This window comes from Hippocampus guttulatus, chromosome 9 (assembly GCF_054856545.1).
Source record: "Hippocampus guttulatus isolate MCC_2025c chromosome 9, RoL_Hgut_1.0, whole genome shotgun sequence".
NCBI classification, from domain to species: Eukaryota; Metazoa; Chordata; class Actinopteri; order Syngnathiformes; family Syngnathidae; genus Hippocampus; species Hippocampus guttulatus.
The window spans coordinates 7,685,715-7,703,254 of record NC_141269.1 but is presented as its reverse complement, the minus strand read 5'-3'; the positions used below and the strand labels follow the sequence as shown (position 1 = coordinate 7,703,254).

At 42.5% G+C, this 17,540-nt stretch overlaps 1 protein-coding gene across 3 annotated transcripts in view; it reads right to left on the bottom strand.

Annotated features, from left to right (window-relative positions):
- tnrc6c2 (trinucleotide repeat containing adaptor 6C2) overlaps positions 1-17,139 on the bottom strand; it is a 41,913-nt gene extending 24,774 nt beyond the window's left edge. For 2 of the 3 annotated variants that reach the window (XM_086119304.1, XM_086119306.1), the window contains exons 1-3: positions 16,992-17,139; positions 8,285-8,382; positions 7,981-8,002 (exon numbers count right to left, since the gene is read on the bottom strand). In XM_086119304.1, coding sequence (XP_085975430.1) covers positions 7,981-8,002; positions 8,285-8,344 — 82 coding nt within the window. In that variant the 5' untranslated portion in view covers positions 8,345-8,382; positions 16,992-17,139. Of the gene's footprint in view, positions 1-7,980; positions 8,003-8,284; positions 8,383-14,811; positions 14,905-16,991 lie in introns of those variants that run through there. The other variant, XM_086119305.1, reaches the window with a different exon arrangement.
- Positions 17,140-17,540: the final 401 nt, after the last annotated feature.

The following is a 17,540-nucleotide window of genomic DNA, read 5'->3' as shown; positions in this document are numbered from 1 at the left end:
AGCCCGCCCGACAGACTCGCAGCCAATCAGGCCGCACTTCCTCTTCTTCCCTTGTGTTTTCAACCACCTCCTCTTTCTGTTTTTCCTTCCCAGCTACTTTCTAAGCCACCTGCTCTCCCCCTTTCTCTCTCTCTCTCGCCATCACCATTATTTCTGCCTTATATCTTCCTCAGCCTGATGCTCCCTGTGTTTCTCCCCCTCTGTGCCATCATCCATCTTGAGACTGCTCACTGCTCTCTGGTGCAGCAGACTGCAATGGGGGAAAACACGAAACAATGCAAGCTTTTCAGGACTGAATAGCATGTAAACCTTGCCGGCTCTTTGATTCAAGGGCACAACACTCTACAGGACTCTGTTTAGAATATATCCAAATAATAATTTTGGGACAATCTGTTTCAAAGCTGAGATGCCACAAATACTGTAGAGTCATTAAGAGACCAGCAGCTGACTGCACTGGAGGAGTTTTTTTCCCCCCGCACCGACATCAAATACACTCTTCGCCGATTGGGTCAATTCAAGTCTGTTTGCTGAAGTTTGCCTCGCCTCGGAAACGCGCTTGATTATACTATGCCCAGACTTAATTGTTGGTACAGCCATGACTCTAGATTTCCAGGCTAGAACATATTGAGGCAGACAAATGAAAGGCTTTGGAGGAGATGGGCTAATAAAACGTTCTCCAAAATTTTAAGCAACCCACAATGTAGGTTTTTATGCATTTTACACATGTAGAGATGATAGCTGGATTGTTAATCAAGTTTGCACTGGCTTGACTTGAGTTGGAGTGCTTCTAGAATTAACTCCCACTTTTTTATTTTTTTTAATACGCAAGGGCTGTTTTCCGTTCCAACTCCCGGTGTAACTTGTGAAATTGCTTGGAAAAAAAAGTGGAAGAATGTACACCCTCCACCTTGAAATTGGGCAGCCGGAATATGCTAAGTGAAAAAAATAGTACCTATAATGGTAACAGCTCCCCTCTGCCCTGATCAAACAGAAGTATATTAAGCGTGATGTGTCTATAATATTGTGGGAGAGTGATTTTTTAGTAATTCATGAAGGCTGGGTAAGTGCTTTATAGAGGGTGAGCATCAAATAAAAAGCCACAAAGGGGAAAAAAATGGAAAAGAGTAGGGAAATCCCTCAGATAAGAGCATGTCTATGAAAAATTAAATGAGGAATGTGAAGAGTATGCTCATTACACTTCCTGCCAGTGAACGGGAATGAGATTCCGCACAGTAAATTAAAGAGGCTACAAGCGTATTGCATCGGAACCACATGGAAGGCATAAAATCCTCTGGTTGAGTCGCTAACAACGCGGTGAAGATACAATGCAGGTATATTTTGCTACACTCCTTTTGTTGCCTTGGGTCATTGCCTTGTTTATTTTACAGCAGACTTGCAGGAATATTCATGCGCTACGGGCGGCCCAAGGCCCAAATCATAAATTAAGCTTTAATAAATCATGAAGGCGCAGCAGCCTGCAAGTGGTGTCATGGAGTGCAACTAAACTACGAATATCAGCCTTTATTATCGTAGATGTCTCACGTCTTCTATGAATAGATTACAGACATTTGCAGTTCAACAATTCCAAAGGCTCTTCCAAGATTAATGTGTTCAATCAAAAGAATGAAATATTATTAGAAGTACGATCATGCGAATAAGTAGTCTCTTTTGGGGGGGGGGGGGGATGGCTGAAGGGGAAGGAAAAGTTGCTAAATAGAGCAAAAACATCACAGTTAGCAACACTGCAGACACAAGTCATGGCTCGTGCGCGTTAGCTCACTTGTACTGGTGTCCACACGTGTGCACATAAATTAAAAGCACGAATGCACCCCAAAAATATATGTTTTATGTTTTGACTTCATGGTCACAAGGGTCAGAGACTATAGGAGGGCCAGATGTGGTCCCTTGGGCCGTACGTCTCCCAGAGCTCGTCTATTGTCTTCAGAAGCACTTCATTATGCAGCCATGTTTGTGATAGTGGGGGATGGAAAACATGCGCCAGCATATACGCCTTGCACAATGGTGCCATCCCCCAAGTTTATGACCATGTCTACACGTAAAATTTCAGATAATAATGTAGAGGGACGTTATTCGTGGGTTTGTTGATATGAAGCCATACTATCTCTCCACTATGACAATCGAAATCTTCACATCTTGAAAAGGCCTTTTAAATTGAGATTCAACCATTTCATACTTGAACTATTTCATGTGAACTTATACATATGCATGTCTTTGGCAATGAGTTTTTAGACACAGTGGGGGTGGGCGACTCTGACATCCCATCTGTCTGTAATAATAAAGTAAAAACTCCATCAACACAACTCACACCGCATTAAGGCAAAAGCATTTTCACCCCTCGTCCTTTCTATAAAAAAAGGCAGTTGCCATAGAGACCAATACTGTTGCCTCCTGCACCTCCATTTGCCTCTTGTGGCCTCATGTGACCTTCTCCCATGCCATGCCTCCTCCATCCTCTCCATCTAATTAGTGCCCTGTACACCCAATCTTCACCTCCATCCCAGGACCGTGATTTCTCTCGATTGGGTCACGCTTGTTTACCTCTCCTTGGTATGGGGTATGAGAGCGAGGATGTTAAAACGCTTCTGCGGTTTGTGTACATGATAATCGCTACATTTGATAGTCATTGTCGAAAGAGTGAGCCAAAGCGTTTACACAATGTAGGAGTGCCACAACCCTAACCCTCCCCCCCAAAAAAACTACGTTACATTTATAAAACTATGTAAAACTATCGTGAAAATGCCCTTCGTTATTTATCGTCTTTGTCAACTAATATACATGAACTTTGGGGTTGATTTTAAATGTTTATTTCTGTACCTTACAGATGAAGGAAGTTCAAACAGTCATTTGGGGATTGTGGTTTACTTTATTACACAGCACTTGGTGACTCTTTCAGCTTTTTATTTAGCACTCAAATACTCTAAATAAGATACTTATGAAAACAAACTAAAACCAATACTCAAACTAAAATGAAGCATTTTTGACACAATAAAGCCTAATTAAAATTAAATTTAAAAAACACAAGACATAACAATCAAAAGGATGATACAAATTCTCAAATGATAATAAACCCAGTCATTTGTAGCTTTGCCATGAAACATGACTATCAATTTTGAATGTTTTTTGTATTACAGAGGCACAATATTGCTGCCTTTCCATTGCTAATAATGGTGTTTTGACTTTTAAAGAGGTATTCGTTTATCAGAAAAACAAGAAAGATATTAACGTCTTATAAAACGAATAATGCACAACATTTGGAGATACAAGTTTTTCGCGATCAAGCTCCAGGAAAGCGATTTATTGAAGGCCATGACGGTTTAAGGAATTGATCAGAAAAACGGTGCAACCTGTCTACCAAGGTTAATGTCATCCTAATAAAATTGGAAAACAAATAACAAATGGATGATATGAATCCGGTGATGCTTGCAAGGTGGAAACTAGAGGAATAATAAGTGTGTGGAGAACTGGTATTTGCTTCAAGCCTCTGAGGAGTGAGAAGCACATTCTTGATGTGAACCGACTGACAGCCTTTGAACCTTTTAAACTTGTATGCAAACATCTTGGCCTCCGGGCACGGTCAGAACTGTCATTCATAGGAGCTAAATCACATCTTATTAATAATCTGCCAGACTTTCAACATGGTGCGATGGAGGATGAGGCGAGAGAAGATGGGTCCAGAGGCATAAAATGGGCTCTTTTTTTCCCCCAGCAGACTGCGAGTGATTCCGCCGTATGAATAGACAAAGAGCAAGGCATTGTTTAGGTTTGTGTGGCCCTCTTGTTTCCAGTCGCACTGACCCCAGGCTCTCCCTTCATCTCTTGCTCCGCTCCGACACGCCACATGCATGCGGGATGAGTACACAGAAGAGGGAGAGAGGGGGCAGCGGGAAAACAATTATGCTTGGTAGTCATAAATCCATGGGATGCAATTTGCGAGCGATTCACTATTAATTCTTTTGAGTGTTTATAAATGTGGCTAAGTGAAGAGAAGAGCGCTGCTGACGCTTAAATAAATTAGCTTCTAATTGGATTGTGATTCATGAAATTCCCTTGTTGTGTTGACGCAATTAATAGCATATGAAATTGCAAATTAATCCAAAACGGAAACATGCACTTCACTTGTGTTTATGTGGGTCTTTCACTTTGATAACCATTAATGGTCCTCTCACTGCATTAATTGTGTTTCTCCCAGGATGAAATGAAGCAACAGAAAGTAACGGCAGGTGTTGAAAAGGAAGGGTTAAGGTAGCAAATCATGCTGCAAACGTTCAATATGCGTCTCTCAAGATGAAGGTCATGGCAGAAGTACAATGCAGAATTGAAACAATACTTTGGGGGTAAATACAAAGTCCTAGAAAAACGTCAATGATGAACTGGCATCGTCTTTTGACCTAAGTCGGTAGCTCAAAATAAATATGATGACCACAGAATAGGAAATAGACATTTTCTGGCTGCTCAGTGAAATGTCGTAAAGTTTACAAAAACTCAAGTGATGACGTGAGTACGGTGGGAGGCGATGTGTTTATTTTTGCTATTGTAACCTCCGCTGACAGGTTGATTTCTGCTCAGGCAAAGATAAGATAAGAAAACCTTCATTAGTCTCGCAATGGAGAAATTCCCAGTTCACAGCGGCAAAGTTATGAAAGGAAGAAGCAGAAGAACAAAATATAGGGGCTGTCGGAAAGGCACGATGAGCACACAATTCATATTTATATATTCACACTGGAGAACTTATATTTGTACCTGTACAGATGTCAAGCGTGTTATATTGTTTCTTAAAGCAATTGTCCTTAGAGGTAATAAAGGCTTAAGGATGGGGACATTTTGACCATGGAACAGATTAATCAAACGTCCACTTTGTGTTCCTTTGGTCTTTCAGAAGTGAAATGTGTGGTAGCAGCATAGACTGCAAATGCAGATTTTCTGAGTATACTGTAGATGGGGAATGTGACACATTACATCAAGGTTCTGCAGCGACTTCTTCAAATTTATTTTTTGCTTAGGTAATGCTTTTGCATGAATGCCATTCCCGGCAAGTTACGAGCATTCGATATGCCGCCACTGCTCAATTTTTTCTGGTTTTGCAAATCCACGATGGAAGGATTTGCTTTAAACCACTCACTATGGCAACGAGAGAGGAGATAGGATATATTTTTTTCATACTTTATCTTTTAATATGTAGCACAAGGTTTGACAAACCTTGTGTTCTCCTGATTCTTATTCTCTATCTGTGCCAGCGTGCATTTGTCCACGTCGGGGGCGATATGAAACAGACCAAGTTGATTGTGCTTGCAGTGGTGGTATTGAGAGATTGCGACAGAGCCGCGTGTCCGCATGGGCTGAATAATCAGGTAGGTAATGGGCGACCAGGACAAAGGAGGATGGAGGCCCTGTATCAGTGGTCTGTCTGTGTGTGCGTGTGCACGTACGTGGCCGTGTGCATGGGGGTTGGAGACGGGCAGTGGGAGGCTGCCTGCTGAATGAAGCCCTATGCTGGTGCGAAGCCTAATGGGGGGCAGAGAAGTTAATTCCACTGTGCTGGAGCTTTATCTCATTTTCATACATATGAACGCGTCGGGCCGAGATCGATTACCACAAACAAATTGAAATGCTTAGAGACCCAAAAGGCCTGCAGAGCGGTGAGCAGGAAAGACGGGATTGGGTGAATCTGTATGTGTCTATGAATTTCTGAATTTACCGATATGGATGGAAAGACACAAATCACCTTTGCATACTGATTGCTACCTTCCCACACACACGCGCGCACACACACGGGCACACCTCTTATTATTCACCTCCACGCATGAAAACAACTCATTCCAGTCGATAATGCCTTGCCTTCAAGAGAAATGGCAGACATGAGGCTATGAGCACAATCACAGAGGTGGCTTATTGAGTGATTAGTCTCCACAACAACCGCACTTTTATTTTTCTCCTCAAAAACACACCCAATTACTGATCATGTTGCTTGCTATCTCATTAATGATCACGCAAACCGGGAGGGGGGGGGGGGATATTCCCCAAACGTCATCTTTCCTTTTGTAGGAGACTGCACTGTCTCAGAGTTGTTTGTGTAGTTTGTTCCTTTGTTGTGTGTTCACAACCCACCGTACCTCATAGAATTTATTTTGTGATTTCCTCTCTTGATTTTTATGTTTGGCGCATTACATTTTTGCTTTTCTGAGTGTCATTGAAGTCATCGTTGATTTACGTTTTCGGGGGCGGTCACTCTCAAGCAGAAGGCACGGAGACCGAGAAGAAGGACGTGCCTGTACAGTAGTTGCTTGAGTTGTGTATACGTTTTTAAAAAAACCAACACGACAGCTCATTTGTTTTCTGTCGTTTTGCTCCGCTGCAGAAACTACCATGTGAACGCAAGTGGAGCTGCACCGACGCTGCGCCGGTGCTAATACGCTCAGGGGCATTGTACGTGTGAACACTCCACAAAATTTGCTCGGGTGTAAAATATATTGGAACAAAATACATCGGTGCAGCACCGGAACAAATGTGTGCCGTGTGAACACCCCTTTAGACTGTCCCTTGGGTGACCTTCAAGCCTTTTCAGTCTCAAACCTGAACATGGCACATTTGGTCTACAGAGTAAACATTGATTGTGTGACTCGCAGGTCTAGTTCAAGCAATGGTCCGGAAGATTATAAGATACTGCATGTATCATAATTCAGTGCCAAGCATTTCGGCATTATCAACTGGTAGTTAAAAAAATTAATACAATTTATAGAGATAGATAGATAGATAGATAGACAGATAGACAGATAGACAGATAGACAGATAGACAGATAGACAGACAGACAGACAGACAGACAGACAGACAGACAGACAGACACAACAATTGTTATTGTTGGCTATTCAACTGGAAGGACTCATAACGCATTCCTCAAATTCATGCTTTTGAACAAGACCCCTTGAGGGGTCTTTATCCTTGGAGTCATCACCGCTTGCTGTCTTTGAGTAAACGATTTATTTGATTGGCTGAGTCGTGTCGTGTGGGAAGAGGTATAAAAAATGTGATTTGTATGTTTGTTCCTTATGCTCAAACATTCACTATGGCATAGAGCAGGTGAGCAGGACGAACAGCAACAGTAAAGCGCCCAAAATGTGAGCTTGTTTAATTAATTATGGGCATCAAAATAACGAAAAAAGGCTAGAGTCTGCCTATTGAGGACATGCATTAAGTCAAAAAAGCAATATGATTCAGGGCAAAGGAAAAATATTTACAACTGTGCAAAACAGCTTCTCATTAGAAAACACGTAGCCTCAAAAAGAAAAAAAAGGCACTAATATTTACTTTGTACTCTTGATAACCATAGTGTGTGTTCATCCATTTTAACTTCCCTCTTCAGAATGATAAAACGGATTCCTGTCTTGTAATCCGAGAGCTCAAGATTCATAAGCAAGAAAGTCTCATTAAAAACCCAAAGACCCCCTCCTTAAATTAAAACCTAACACAAATAACTAGGCGATGTTTGCACTTAAATATCCGGACAAGAATCAGGGTAAGCGAGGACACTGTTTTTTTCAACCTCTGTCCTGAGGCATTACTCATAGATCAACGCCTTTATTTCTCCATGCTTCTCCATTTTGCCTTCACCACTTCTCCCGGCCGCCCTTTGTAGCCACAACACACTGTGCTTTGACAGGATGCCTTCACACACTCCACTGCCTGCTGCTGCGGGCACAGCAGACATCAGCCTGCATTTCACTCTGTTGCGCTCTGTGTGTGTGTGTGTGTGTGTGTGTGTGTGTGTGTGTGTGTGTGTGTGTGTGTGTGTGTGTGTGTGTGAGATTCGGAGCACAAAATGGCGCACGTGTGTGCATGACGTCCGACGGGGTTGGCTAAGGACATCAAAGGCTATGTGTGTTTAATTTTGCAGCTTTATATGAAGCAATTACTGCCGATTATTAATATTGAGAAATAAAAAAATAAAGATGACTGGTACTCACCTTTGAGTTTCTGTTCAGCAGCCTGCAGGGGAGAGAGCAATGAAGTTTCTTGAAATAAATGCACCAAGAGGGGTGTTTAAAAGTGGCATTAGAGTGGAACAGATATGAAGCTGTCCCACCCATTGCAGCTACAGTATCTTACATTCCACACGCTGCAATAGAAAGGGATCTTCCCCAAAATGTTCCCACAATCTCAGGAGCATAACATTCTCTAAAACATGAAAAACTTATTGACTGTTGTGTTTTTTGTGTAAGGAGATGTATCTATTAATAACTTCACCAGATGTGCAAGTGAATCACTCACCTTCTTCTGAGCGATGACTTTCTTGATCTTTTCTTCTTTTTTCTTTTTCTTTTCTTCCATCAAACGGTTCTCGTTCTTGTTTTGCTTGCTTCTCTCAGCTGTAAAACAACAGAACATTTTTTTTGTCAAAAACAGAATTCCACTCCAAGGCTTTGATTAACTTTGTTCTCTTTTTCCCTCAATTACAACGTACACAAAATAGACGCGCCATTGATCAGTGCGTGCATTTCAAACGTATTTGTGTAAACTGGAAGCCCCTTCCATTTGATTTACTTCCAGTCGCAGCAAGAGCGCACACCGTGCCTGGGAAAAGCTTTCCATCAACAACATTCCCTTCATATGTAAATTGCGCTTGACATGTCTAAAGGAACATTTTTCCTCTCAGTCAAAAAGTATAATAGAGCCACAAAACAAAACAAGGAAGCAATTGAAGGGCGAAAAAGTGACAAGACAACATGAATTAGGAAGACAGATGACGACAGTAAACAGCTCATGTAAAAATTATTGGGGAAGAGGAATTCACATAAGAAGCAAGATGCTTGAGTTTTTTGAGATCTCCAAGCAGGAGAGTGCGAACATTAACAAAGTGACAGAATGATCTACACAATGCTGGTTGCGTGAGTCAAACTTGCTGCACAGATTGCCCGAAGGCCAGAATGTGTTGTGTTTCCTTAGTGACAGTGCTGGAAACTATTGGAAGTATGAACTGGGTCTCAAGGACGGCACATGTGCATGCTTGTCGATGTCTGGATGTTTTCTGTGCGCTTGATCTTAATGTGCTTAGGACACAGGAATAATTTGTGAGATCAAACTGATGATACACCGCACTGTGAAATCAATCAACATCATGCGAGAGTCACATGATACCACCTTTGGGAGTGCTTATGAATTCATCCTATCCAATGAGTGACTTAACACAGGGGCACATCACAAACAGCCTCACAGGTCTATGACACGAACAACATTTTGGGGCAAAACGTGGCTCAAAATGTACTCATCCTTCTAAAGCCTAACGCGACAGAACTGAAACCACAACAATCGCGTTCGTGATTGATGCAATCAGCCAAGTCAGTTTAAAATTATGCACCGCACCTGGGTGAATCCCAGTAGAGGTAGCATCAATTTACTTGTACCAGCAGGAGATGCTGAATAGCACGTAGCACAGTTCAAAGGTCAGACTAATCTCTGGGAGACGCGTCAATAGCAAATTAGCAATGCTAATACCAGCAGATGTGGCCCTGACCACAATGCAAGCTTCAAAGGGGGCAAACAAGGTCAACTTTACAATATTAGGTGCAACCGAACATTGCATTGTCAACCTCATGTTTGTGGATTATAAAGAAATACTTTGACCTGAGAATGGATGGAAACACAGAAAAAAAACAAAAAACAATTTATTATGGCTTTGTTTACTTATTCCAAGAAGTGGCAGTAATTACAACTCGGTGAATATTGACTGCTTTTCCTCATTTGAATCTGCTGGGGATTCTTTCCACATCCTGGTTGGCCTATTCCAACATGACCACATCCCTGCTGTCAATCACAGTTTCACCAACTCTTCATCTGTCCAATCACTTGATGTTAAATGAGAACCCTACTTGAGATACAGCTTTTCATTCTGCTGTTTGTGCAAAACAAGTTTTACGGCGCGTGTGAGGGAAACTGCCGGACTTTATTGCGGGTGTTTTTCTTTTAAATGTGACAGCAGGGACAGTTGGGTTTTTTAGCTGACAAAGTAAATGCCAGGCAAGGCTACCTCACATATCCTTACCTGTCTCGCTGCCTCGCTCTCAGCACTGCTGACACAAGCATCTAATCAGTGGTGACCCAGTATTTCATACTTTGAATCTAACAAACTGAACACAAATAAAGTGCAACCTCTGAAGTTTGAAGACAAAGGCCAACCTCCGACGTATTTCAATATTTTGAAACAATGGAAAGTGGAAATCCGAATAATCAGCTTCAGACTCAAAAGAAATGAACTTCGCGGAAAGTCTGGTGTTTATACTTGTTTTTCTCCTCTGATGTCCCCAAAAAGCTCAATAAACAGGGTTCTCCACTGGCGCAGAGACTATATGTGCGCTGCTATTCATGACACCATTACCTCTTAGTTGAGTCAGTGTTGGAGGGGGAAAAAAACTCACAAAAAGCCAAAGAAAAATGAAAACCAGTACCCAGAATTCATCCTTGTTGAGATTTTGCATGACATGATTTATGATAGCTGAACATTGACTTCAAATACATAATATTTGGGTTTGACGTAGATTTGTAAGGTCTCAGGGGAATTTGTATTTTGAATTCCCCTTGCATGCCTACGACCACAGATTCTTCTGACTGTGGTTCCATAGAACCAAATAGAATAAATGGACATCATGGAAGTATGTGGCACAGTTATGGTGAACACAGTACGGTAAGGAGAACAGTCTATCGAGAATGATGAAGCCACAGTCATACAAGCTTGACATAGAGAGACGGCAGAGAGGTGGTGTGTCTGGTGCCATTCTGTCAGGGAATCTGGGGAAAGGGAGGGAGGGGTGGGAGAAACAGAGGTGGGCGGATGAGAGGAAGGAGGAAAAAAAACAGGCGGTGGATGAAAGCAGAAGCAGAACAACACCAATTAAGAACGACATGCCGCCGGAGAACCAGACAAGGCGAAAAAGGGGAACCGAGGCTGAAAGTGGGAAAGACAGAAAAGAGAATCCTCACTGGATATACAGTGAAGAGAAAGAAAAAAGTGAAGCAAGCATGATGGAGGCTGGCAGACAAGGGGGGAGAGAGTGAGAGAAGAGGCGGGGGTGGGAAGCACAGAAATAACCATGTGCCTTGATTACTAATATCCATCGGACGGTGGTAAGAAGAGTGAGAAAGTGCACAGCCGAGAGAAACCGAGAGACCTGCACTGCTTTAGACAAAGACAAATGAAAAGGGCAAAGATGCTGCAGGGAAGACACAAAAGCTTGATGCGTTTTGAACGGCGCCAATCGCAAAGCAGGGAGGTAACGACGACAGAGGAGTGAAGCAATATGATCCACCATTACTACACGATGTGGGAAACTTGCTAGCCACCACTGTTAGCATTTAGCAAATCCAGACATTCCCGGAGTGTAATACTGGTGGAGTTTAAACTTAAAAGCATTCGTTTCATTTCTATAGCAAACCGGTTAAATGACTTGATTTTTTCCAGGCTTGAACTGTAGATACAGTATCATTTTGAGATGTTCCCCTTGACTGACATTCTCTGGAGCAATCTGCTAGTGTGACCTGTCAACTCGGCGTGTTGATCGCCGTGTGGGAAAAGCAAGGCTGCTGCTGTTGTTTGTGAGCATTCTGCACATAGAAGGTTCGGCTGAGCCAGGTGGGTCAAAGTATAAAACGTGCTTTATTGCCACGACGCTGGACTTGATCAATGGATGCTGGGATTTGCTGACGTGGCTGAAGGCGGATAGTTCATGAGGGGGAGGATAAAGTCCAACACTGAGAGAGAGAGGGAGAGTTGGTGCTATAAATAATTGTTTTGAGGTTTGCACTCGAGTGTCTTTGCTGGGGAAGCAGCCAAGTTGACATTAAACTTTAACACGGCAGCAGCTCATCAAGTGAGAAAACATCACGAGACCGAGCAGGATGACTGCTGCCGCTGCCAAATCTGACAAAATTCGAGGTGTCAAGCCATTTTACACGTTGGGCCTTTCGGATTGATTTGTCTGTAGAGGATTCGGCATGTAGAGGACAGTCCGCACTCTTGTCTACAAGATGCATGGTGAAGTCAAGAATAATTTACAAGTGAACATTTTTTTTGACTATGTAAAAAGTATTGAGAAGTTAATGTATTCATTCTTGCTTTTTAAATAAAATGAGAGCGGTGTGGAACAATTCCTGAAAGCTCCGAAGTGTTGTTTTGATGCCAGCGCTGTATTGAGCCATCTGCAGAATAATGCTGGCCGCAGGAGTTGTGCCATAGCATAAGATGTCGCTTGACTTCAGCCAACAGGCTCATTGACACTGAAGCAGTACTGCACAATATTTGCCCTCGATTGCTTTACATCACTTCACCTGCATGGATTTATTATTCATTCACATTCAATGGGTATGTTTTATGATCTGCACTTTGTTCCAATCAAACACAAAATTGTTTACAGTGTGTAAAACATTTTGTGCATCAATTAACTCACAACAAAAGGCCAAATGTAGCGTGAAATTGTCACAATAACTAAATCAAAATTTGACAAACACAAACTGGACGCACGCCAAGACAAATGAGATAATCAGCTGAGGCAGACTTATCGAGGTTACTTTGACACAGCACACAGCAAAATGTCACCTATCTGATAATTCTCAAGTTGACAACAATGTGAGCAATAATAACGAGCCGAAACAAATGGACAGAAGAGATTACATTCATGTTACACAAACATGCCGATTGATTTGAGCTGACCGTATTATTGGAAACTTATTGTTTTGTTGGACAACGCTCACTGTAAAATGAACAAACAATTGGAGGGTGACCTTTGGGTTTCATTTAGGCTTTACATGATTAGGATTTTGGCAAATACGGTGCCCCAGGTGAGTTTAGTATCAAACATATCCATCGTTTAAAGTTTGGGGATCGATCTTGGCACCAAGGGGCACCGACAGCTCACATATTACTGATCCCCACATCACTCCAGCAGATGTAATAGCGATCTTGTCACTGTGAGCTGTTTTTGTTGCCTTTGTATTTTTTGCTTGCAAATTCTACCCAATGTTGGGCAAAACCTCCTGTATGTACAGTCATTAGGATATTCAGAGTTTAACATTACGCTCTGGAAAGACGTCGACAGGAAGCGAACAAAAACTGCAGCGATTATTTTCATTGGGAAGGTGATCAAAGTCCGATCATCCATAAGAGAGATCAGCCGATACCCGCCCCCACCCACCCACCCTGTTAAGCATAGGCAAAAATACAAGAGAGCACAGAGATATGCAGTCATTGGTGATCTTTTTTTTTTGTTTTCTGTGATCTGCCCCAAAAATCCTGATTGTGTTAAAGTCTGATCTACAAGCATGCATTTTCAGTTCACTGCACTGATATTGGCATTAAAAAAAACAAAAAAACAACAAAGCTAGGACCTAAGAGCCTCCATTCTAATCCCAGTACAAGAACAGGTGGCGCATACTAGTGCTATTTACATGGCCTTAACTGAGAGCGTTGAATGTGCTGTGGGGCTCAAGCCCTGTTACATCATGAGCAAGGCTGTCTAATGTTAGTTTGGGTATGAAGACTGGAACATTTAAATTGGATGTCCCGCATATTCCCCATCAGGCTTCTTCCCTGTAATGCCATGCTCCTTCCCACAGCGTCTCCAATTAGCCAACACGAAAGCGAGGGAGGGAACAGGGCCCCAAATAAAGCTCCGCACAGTGAACATTCCCCTGGAGTCGGGCCAAGACTCAAAGCATCAGCTCGCCAGGTCCCAGCTGCCCCCGCCTCACCCCACTCCATCTCCCAGCTTCAATGCTGACCTGGCTTACCCCTGGTGGGCCCCTTAAGCCCTGCCCCTTCTATTGGCACATATGCTGGGGAAGGAGGCATAAAACAGGCAAGCAACAAAACAAAAATATTTAAAGCCGCCTATAAGGAAAAAAAGTTTTGTTCAGGTTTCGCCGTCAATACAATGTGATTACAAGGCAAAATCGGAATGGACATCTGACTGCATTTCGATGATTGAATATGAGGGTAATTAATCTGTTAAGGGTTATTTTTAGAAATAATCTGAAAGCATTGAGGGAATTGTTCTGAGTATCCTGATCTAATGTTTTGATGACAATGAGCAGAATTTGCCACAGCAGAATTTTGTCTAACTAATCCATAGTTTGTGTGTTCTTCTGGTGTTAGCATGCAGAATTCCTGGTTTTCCTTTTTACATGAATTTCCTTTTTCACTGTTACTGCTGAGAACAACCTCGTCCACAAATACTCCTAATTTATAACAATGCCTACATCAAATTCAACAGACATGCATCTAATTATTCTGCTCCCCTGCACTTTAAAATCACCATTCACAGTCTAGAGGACAAGGTTAATGGCTTTTGACAGCCACAAATTGAACCCAGCTGATTCCGCTGTCAATGCCCCCCCCCCCCCCCCCCAGACTGGAGCAGCGCCCCGTGGTGGTGTTAAGCATGTTATCTATCAGTTCTGTGCCAATTGTTTGAAAGGCTTCATAATAATGGGCTCGGTAACCACCGCGGTCAGGCCTGGGATAAGGTCAATGACGGGGGTGGTGGGGGGGGGGGGGATATAAGACACTTTTCTGAAGCAGGACAAAGTGGGACTTATTGGAGCCAACAGATATGTTTGAAAGCACTTTTTGTTCGTTGGAACTTGGAGCCTCTTGGGAAATTGGCTAACGTAAGAGTTGTGGGATTGTTCGACACAGAACAATAAAGTCTTCTACAGCTTCCGGCTTTGTGATGGGTACAAGCCAAGGAAAGCAACCTGAAGACTCGACGGGGTGCAGTGTATTATCAGGAGGACATTAGAAAACAAACCTGGAGTATTATTTGCAGCAAATTACCCAGATGTGCACTGATACGACACAGCAGATGGAATGGGTTTGTCCTTGAGGTAGTGACAATATGTCCAAACAGCCTTCAGCACGAGTGTGCTGCCAAGAAAAAAAAAGAAAAAGAGAAGGAAAAGAATGTTTATTCTAATGTTCTCCTGCTGTAGAGAGGACAAACTAACAAAAAGCTTTTTCTACGATATAGGGCAAAGAATTCAAAAAAGAAATCACCTGTTAGAAATTAAGCCTCAGCTGAGCACAGAGCGACTACTACTGTTGGCAGGAATACTCCATTTCATTCTTCGGTCCACAAAACTCAATAACAGTAACTTAAGCTGGTTTGATTCCACTAATGATGGATGATAGCGATGTCGACAAAATGCTCTGCAACCAAATTCTCAGTTTCAGAATGACTGGCAAGAACATCATCACTCCGTCTTGCGTAATATTGCTTAATTATTGTTTATTTGTTTATGTTCATTCATTAACCAATATCAGAACACAACAATGTTAACCAAATCAGAAAACAAAATGACGTGAAAAAATAACTAAGGCAAATTTTAAAAATCCATTTATCCCATTAAGTTTGGGAATAATAAAAAGGACAATCTATTCAAAATATATTCAACAGCTACAGCTACCTAGTACACGACGCTGCCAATGGATGAGATACATTCACACAGACGTCTGCTTTTGCAAAACTCGTCCAGACAGCATTATCAACAACACAGAGGAAATGGAGTCCAGAACAATAAGTGTATGTCAGATTTTGGCATGGCAATAGCGTACTACAGATTCACGGAGAGAATGTCACGTTTTTGCACCACTCAATCTCATCAAGAATGACATAAAAAAAGGGCGGACTGGCACACCATAACGATCCTTAGACATTCACAGTCACTAAATTTGAACTGCAATCATTAATCAAAAAGGTAGAAGGATTTTATCCACCTGGGCGGCTCGCTCAAGTCGATGTTAGGTATGCTTGGAAGCCCGACTGTGAGGGACTTACAGCAGACTCCCTCTTCTTAACAAGCGTAAACTCCATCTCCTCCCCCTATTCTCTAGTTTATGGACAGCAGAGGGCCCCTGCAAAATCTTTTCACAGGGACTCTTTTATTTGCTATACGTCAGCCTTTGGGAGAGACTGGTGGTGTCTAAGAAGGAGGACACTTGACCCTCTGGAGAAAAAAAGAAATGCGTGCGCGTCTTTGAGCCAGCTGGGTGTTTAGAGGCATGCGGGAGGCACCTCATGACCTGATTAGCAACCGCAGGGCATTAACCAACTGGGACCTTGAGTTTGGCCCAAAAAAATGCTTACACACGTCAATAAAACAGCACTGAGCTGGAAGCAACGCATTCCATCTCGACACGTGTATATGTTCTCGTACCAATTTTCTCATTTCAATTCAGCACTGGTGTGTGACGATAGAGATAAGACAGTTCTGACAGAAGATGACAGAGGGAGGGGATGAAGGGGGTTGAAATTGAACAGGAAATTATGTACTTCAATTAAGACACGCCAAAGAGATATTAAAAGCTGTACTTGGGCGCCTGGGGATGCAGGAATAGGGGGGTTGCAATGCAATGGAAGGCGACAGTTCAATCAGTATCGGGAGTACCGGTGGAGGAACAGAGAATGGGCGGCGGGATGGTTATGATTAATAATGTACTTGGAATTAGTGTAGGGGAATGTACAAGATACATGATGTATCACAGCGATATGAACCACAAGCAGATTGCACAATTTTAAAAAGGCATTTTTCTTTAAATATAAAGGCTGCCATTATGTCATTGCATTCCCATAAAAGCATGTAAGCCTTTGTGCAAATCCAAGTAATGCAATACCTCTTTGGCTATGTGAAAGAAACTATTCACATGTGCAGTGTTCTCAGTCCCTCTCCACCAATCACAGAAGAGCTGTGATGTAACGCTTAAGTTTCACGTCCATTAACCCAGTAGAAAGACTTACAATGCATTTAATGAAGTGTATCTGATCATGATCCTACAACTGCAATTTAGCATCACACCGTTTGCTATTTCTACTGGAATCCCCATTGAAACCAACACATTTATATTCGCAGGAGCACAAACTCAAGAGTTGATAATTATGAGGACTTAAAAAAATGACGGAGAGAGAGAGAGAGGTGATGAATATACACTCACCTTGCGTTAAGCACGGCTTTGGCAGCCTGTAATCAATCCCCGGCGTCCTCTCCAAAGTTACTCGTAACGCGATGGAGCAGATTCAGTCAAGACTTGGCAGCTTCGCCTGCGGCCGCCGTAGCAGCTTGGTGACAGTTGAGCGAGGTATACAACGCCCCCTCGTCGGCCACATATACAAAATCACTGTTTTGTAATGTGTCGTTTGGGAGAAACATTGGAAAAAATGCCGCAAAAAATAATGCTAAAACGCCATATGCGATCTCGTATAAGGGGCGGGAAGGGGGACTACGCGAAGGCAACAACAAAAACAAACGATACGAATAGGAATGACCTTGTAAAACGCAGCTAAATTGTTGTCGACAACATTAGCCGGTAGAAGTTGACCCGCACTGAAAAAAAAAAGAAATGAAAATGGAATGGCGCAGTTTTTTTGTCCGAGCTTGCCGACAGCCGTCCGAAAGCCAGCCGGCCAACTTGGTTTTAAAGTGCAAAAATAAAATAACTATTGTGTCTAGGTGACCAGCGGGACGACTTGTAACGCGCCAGCTA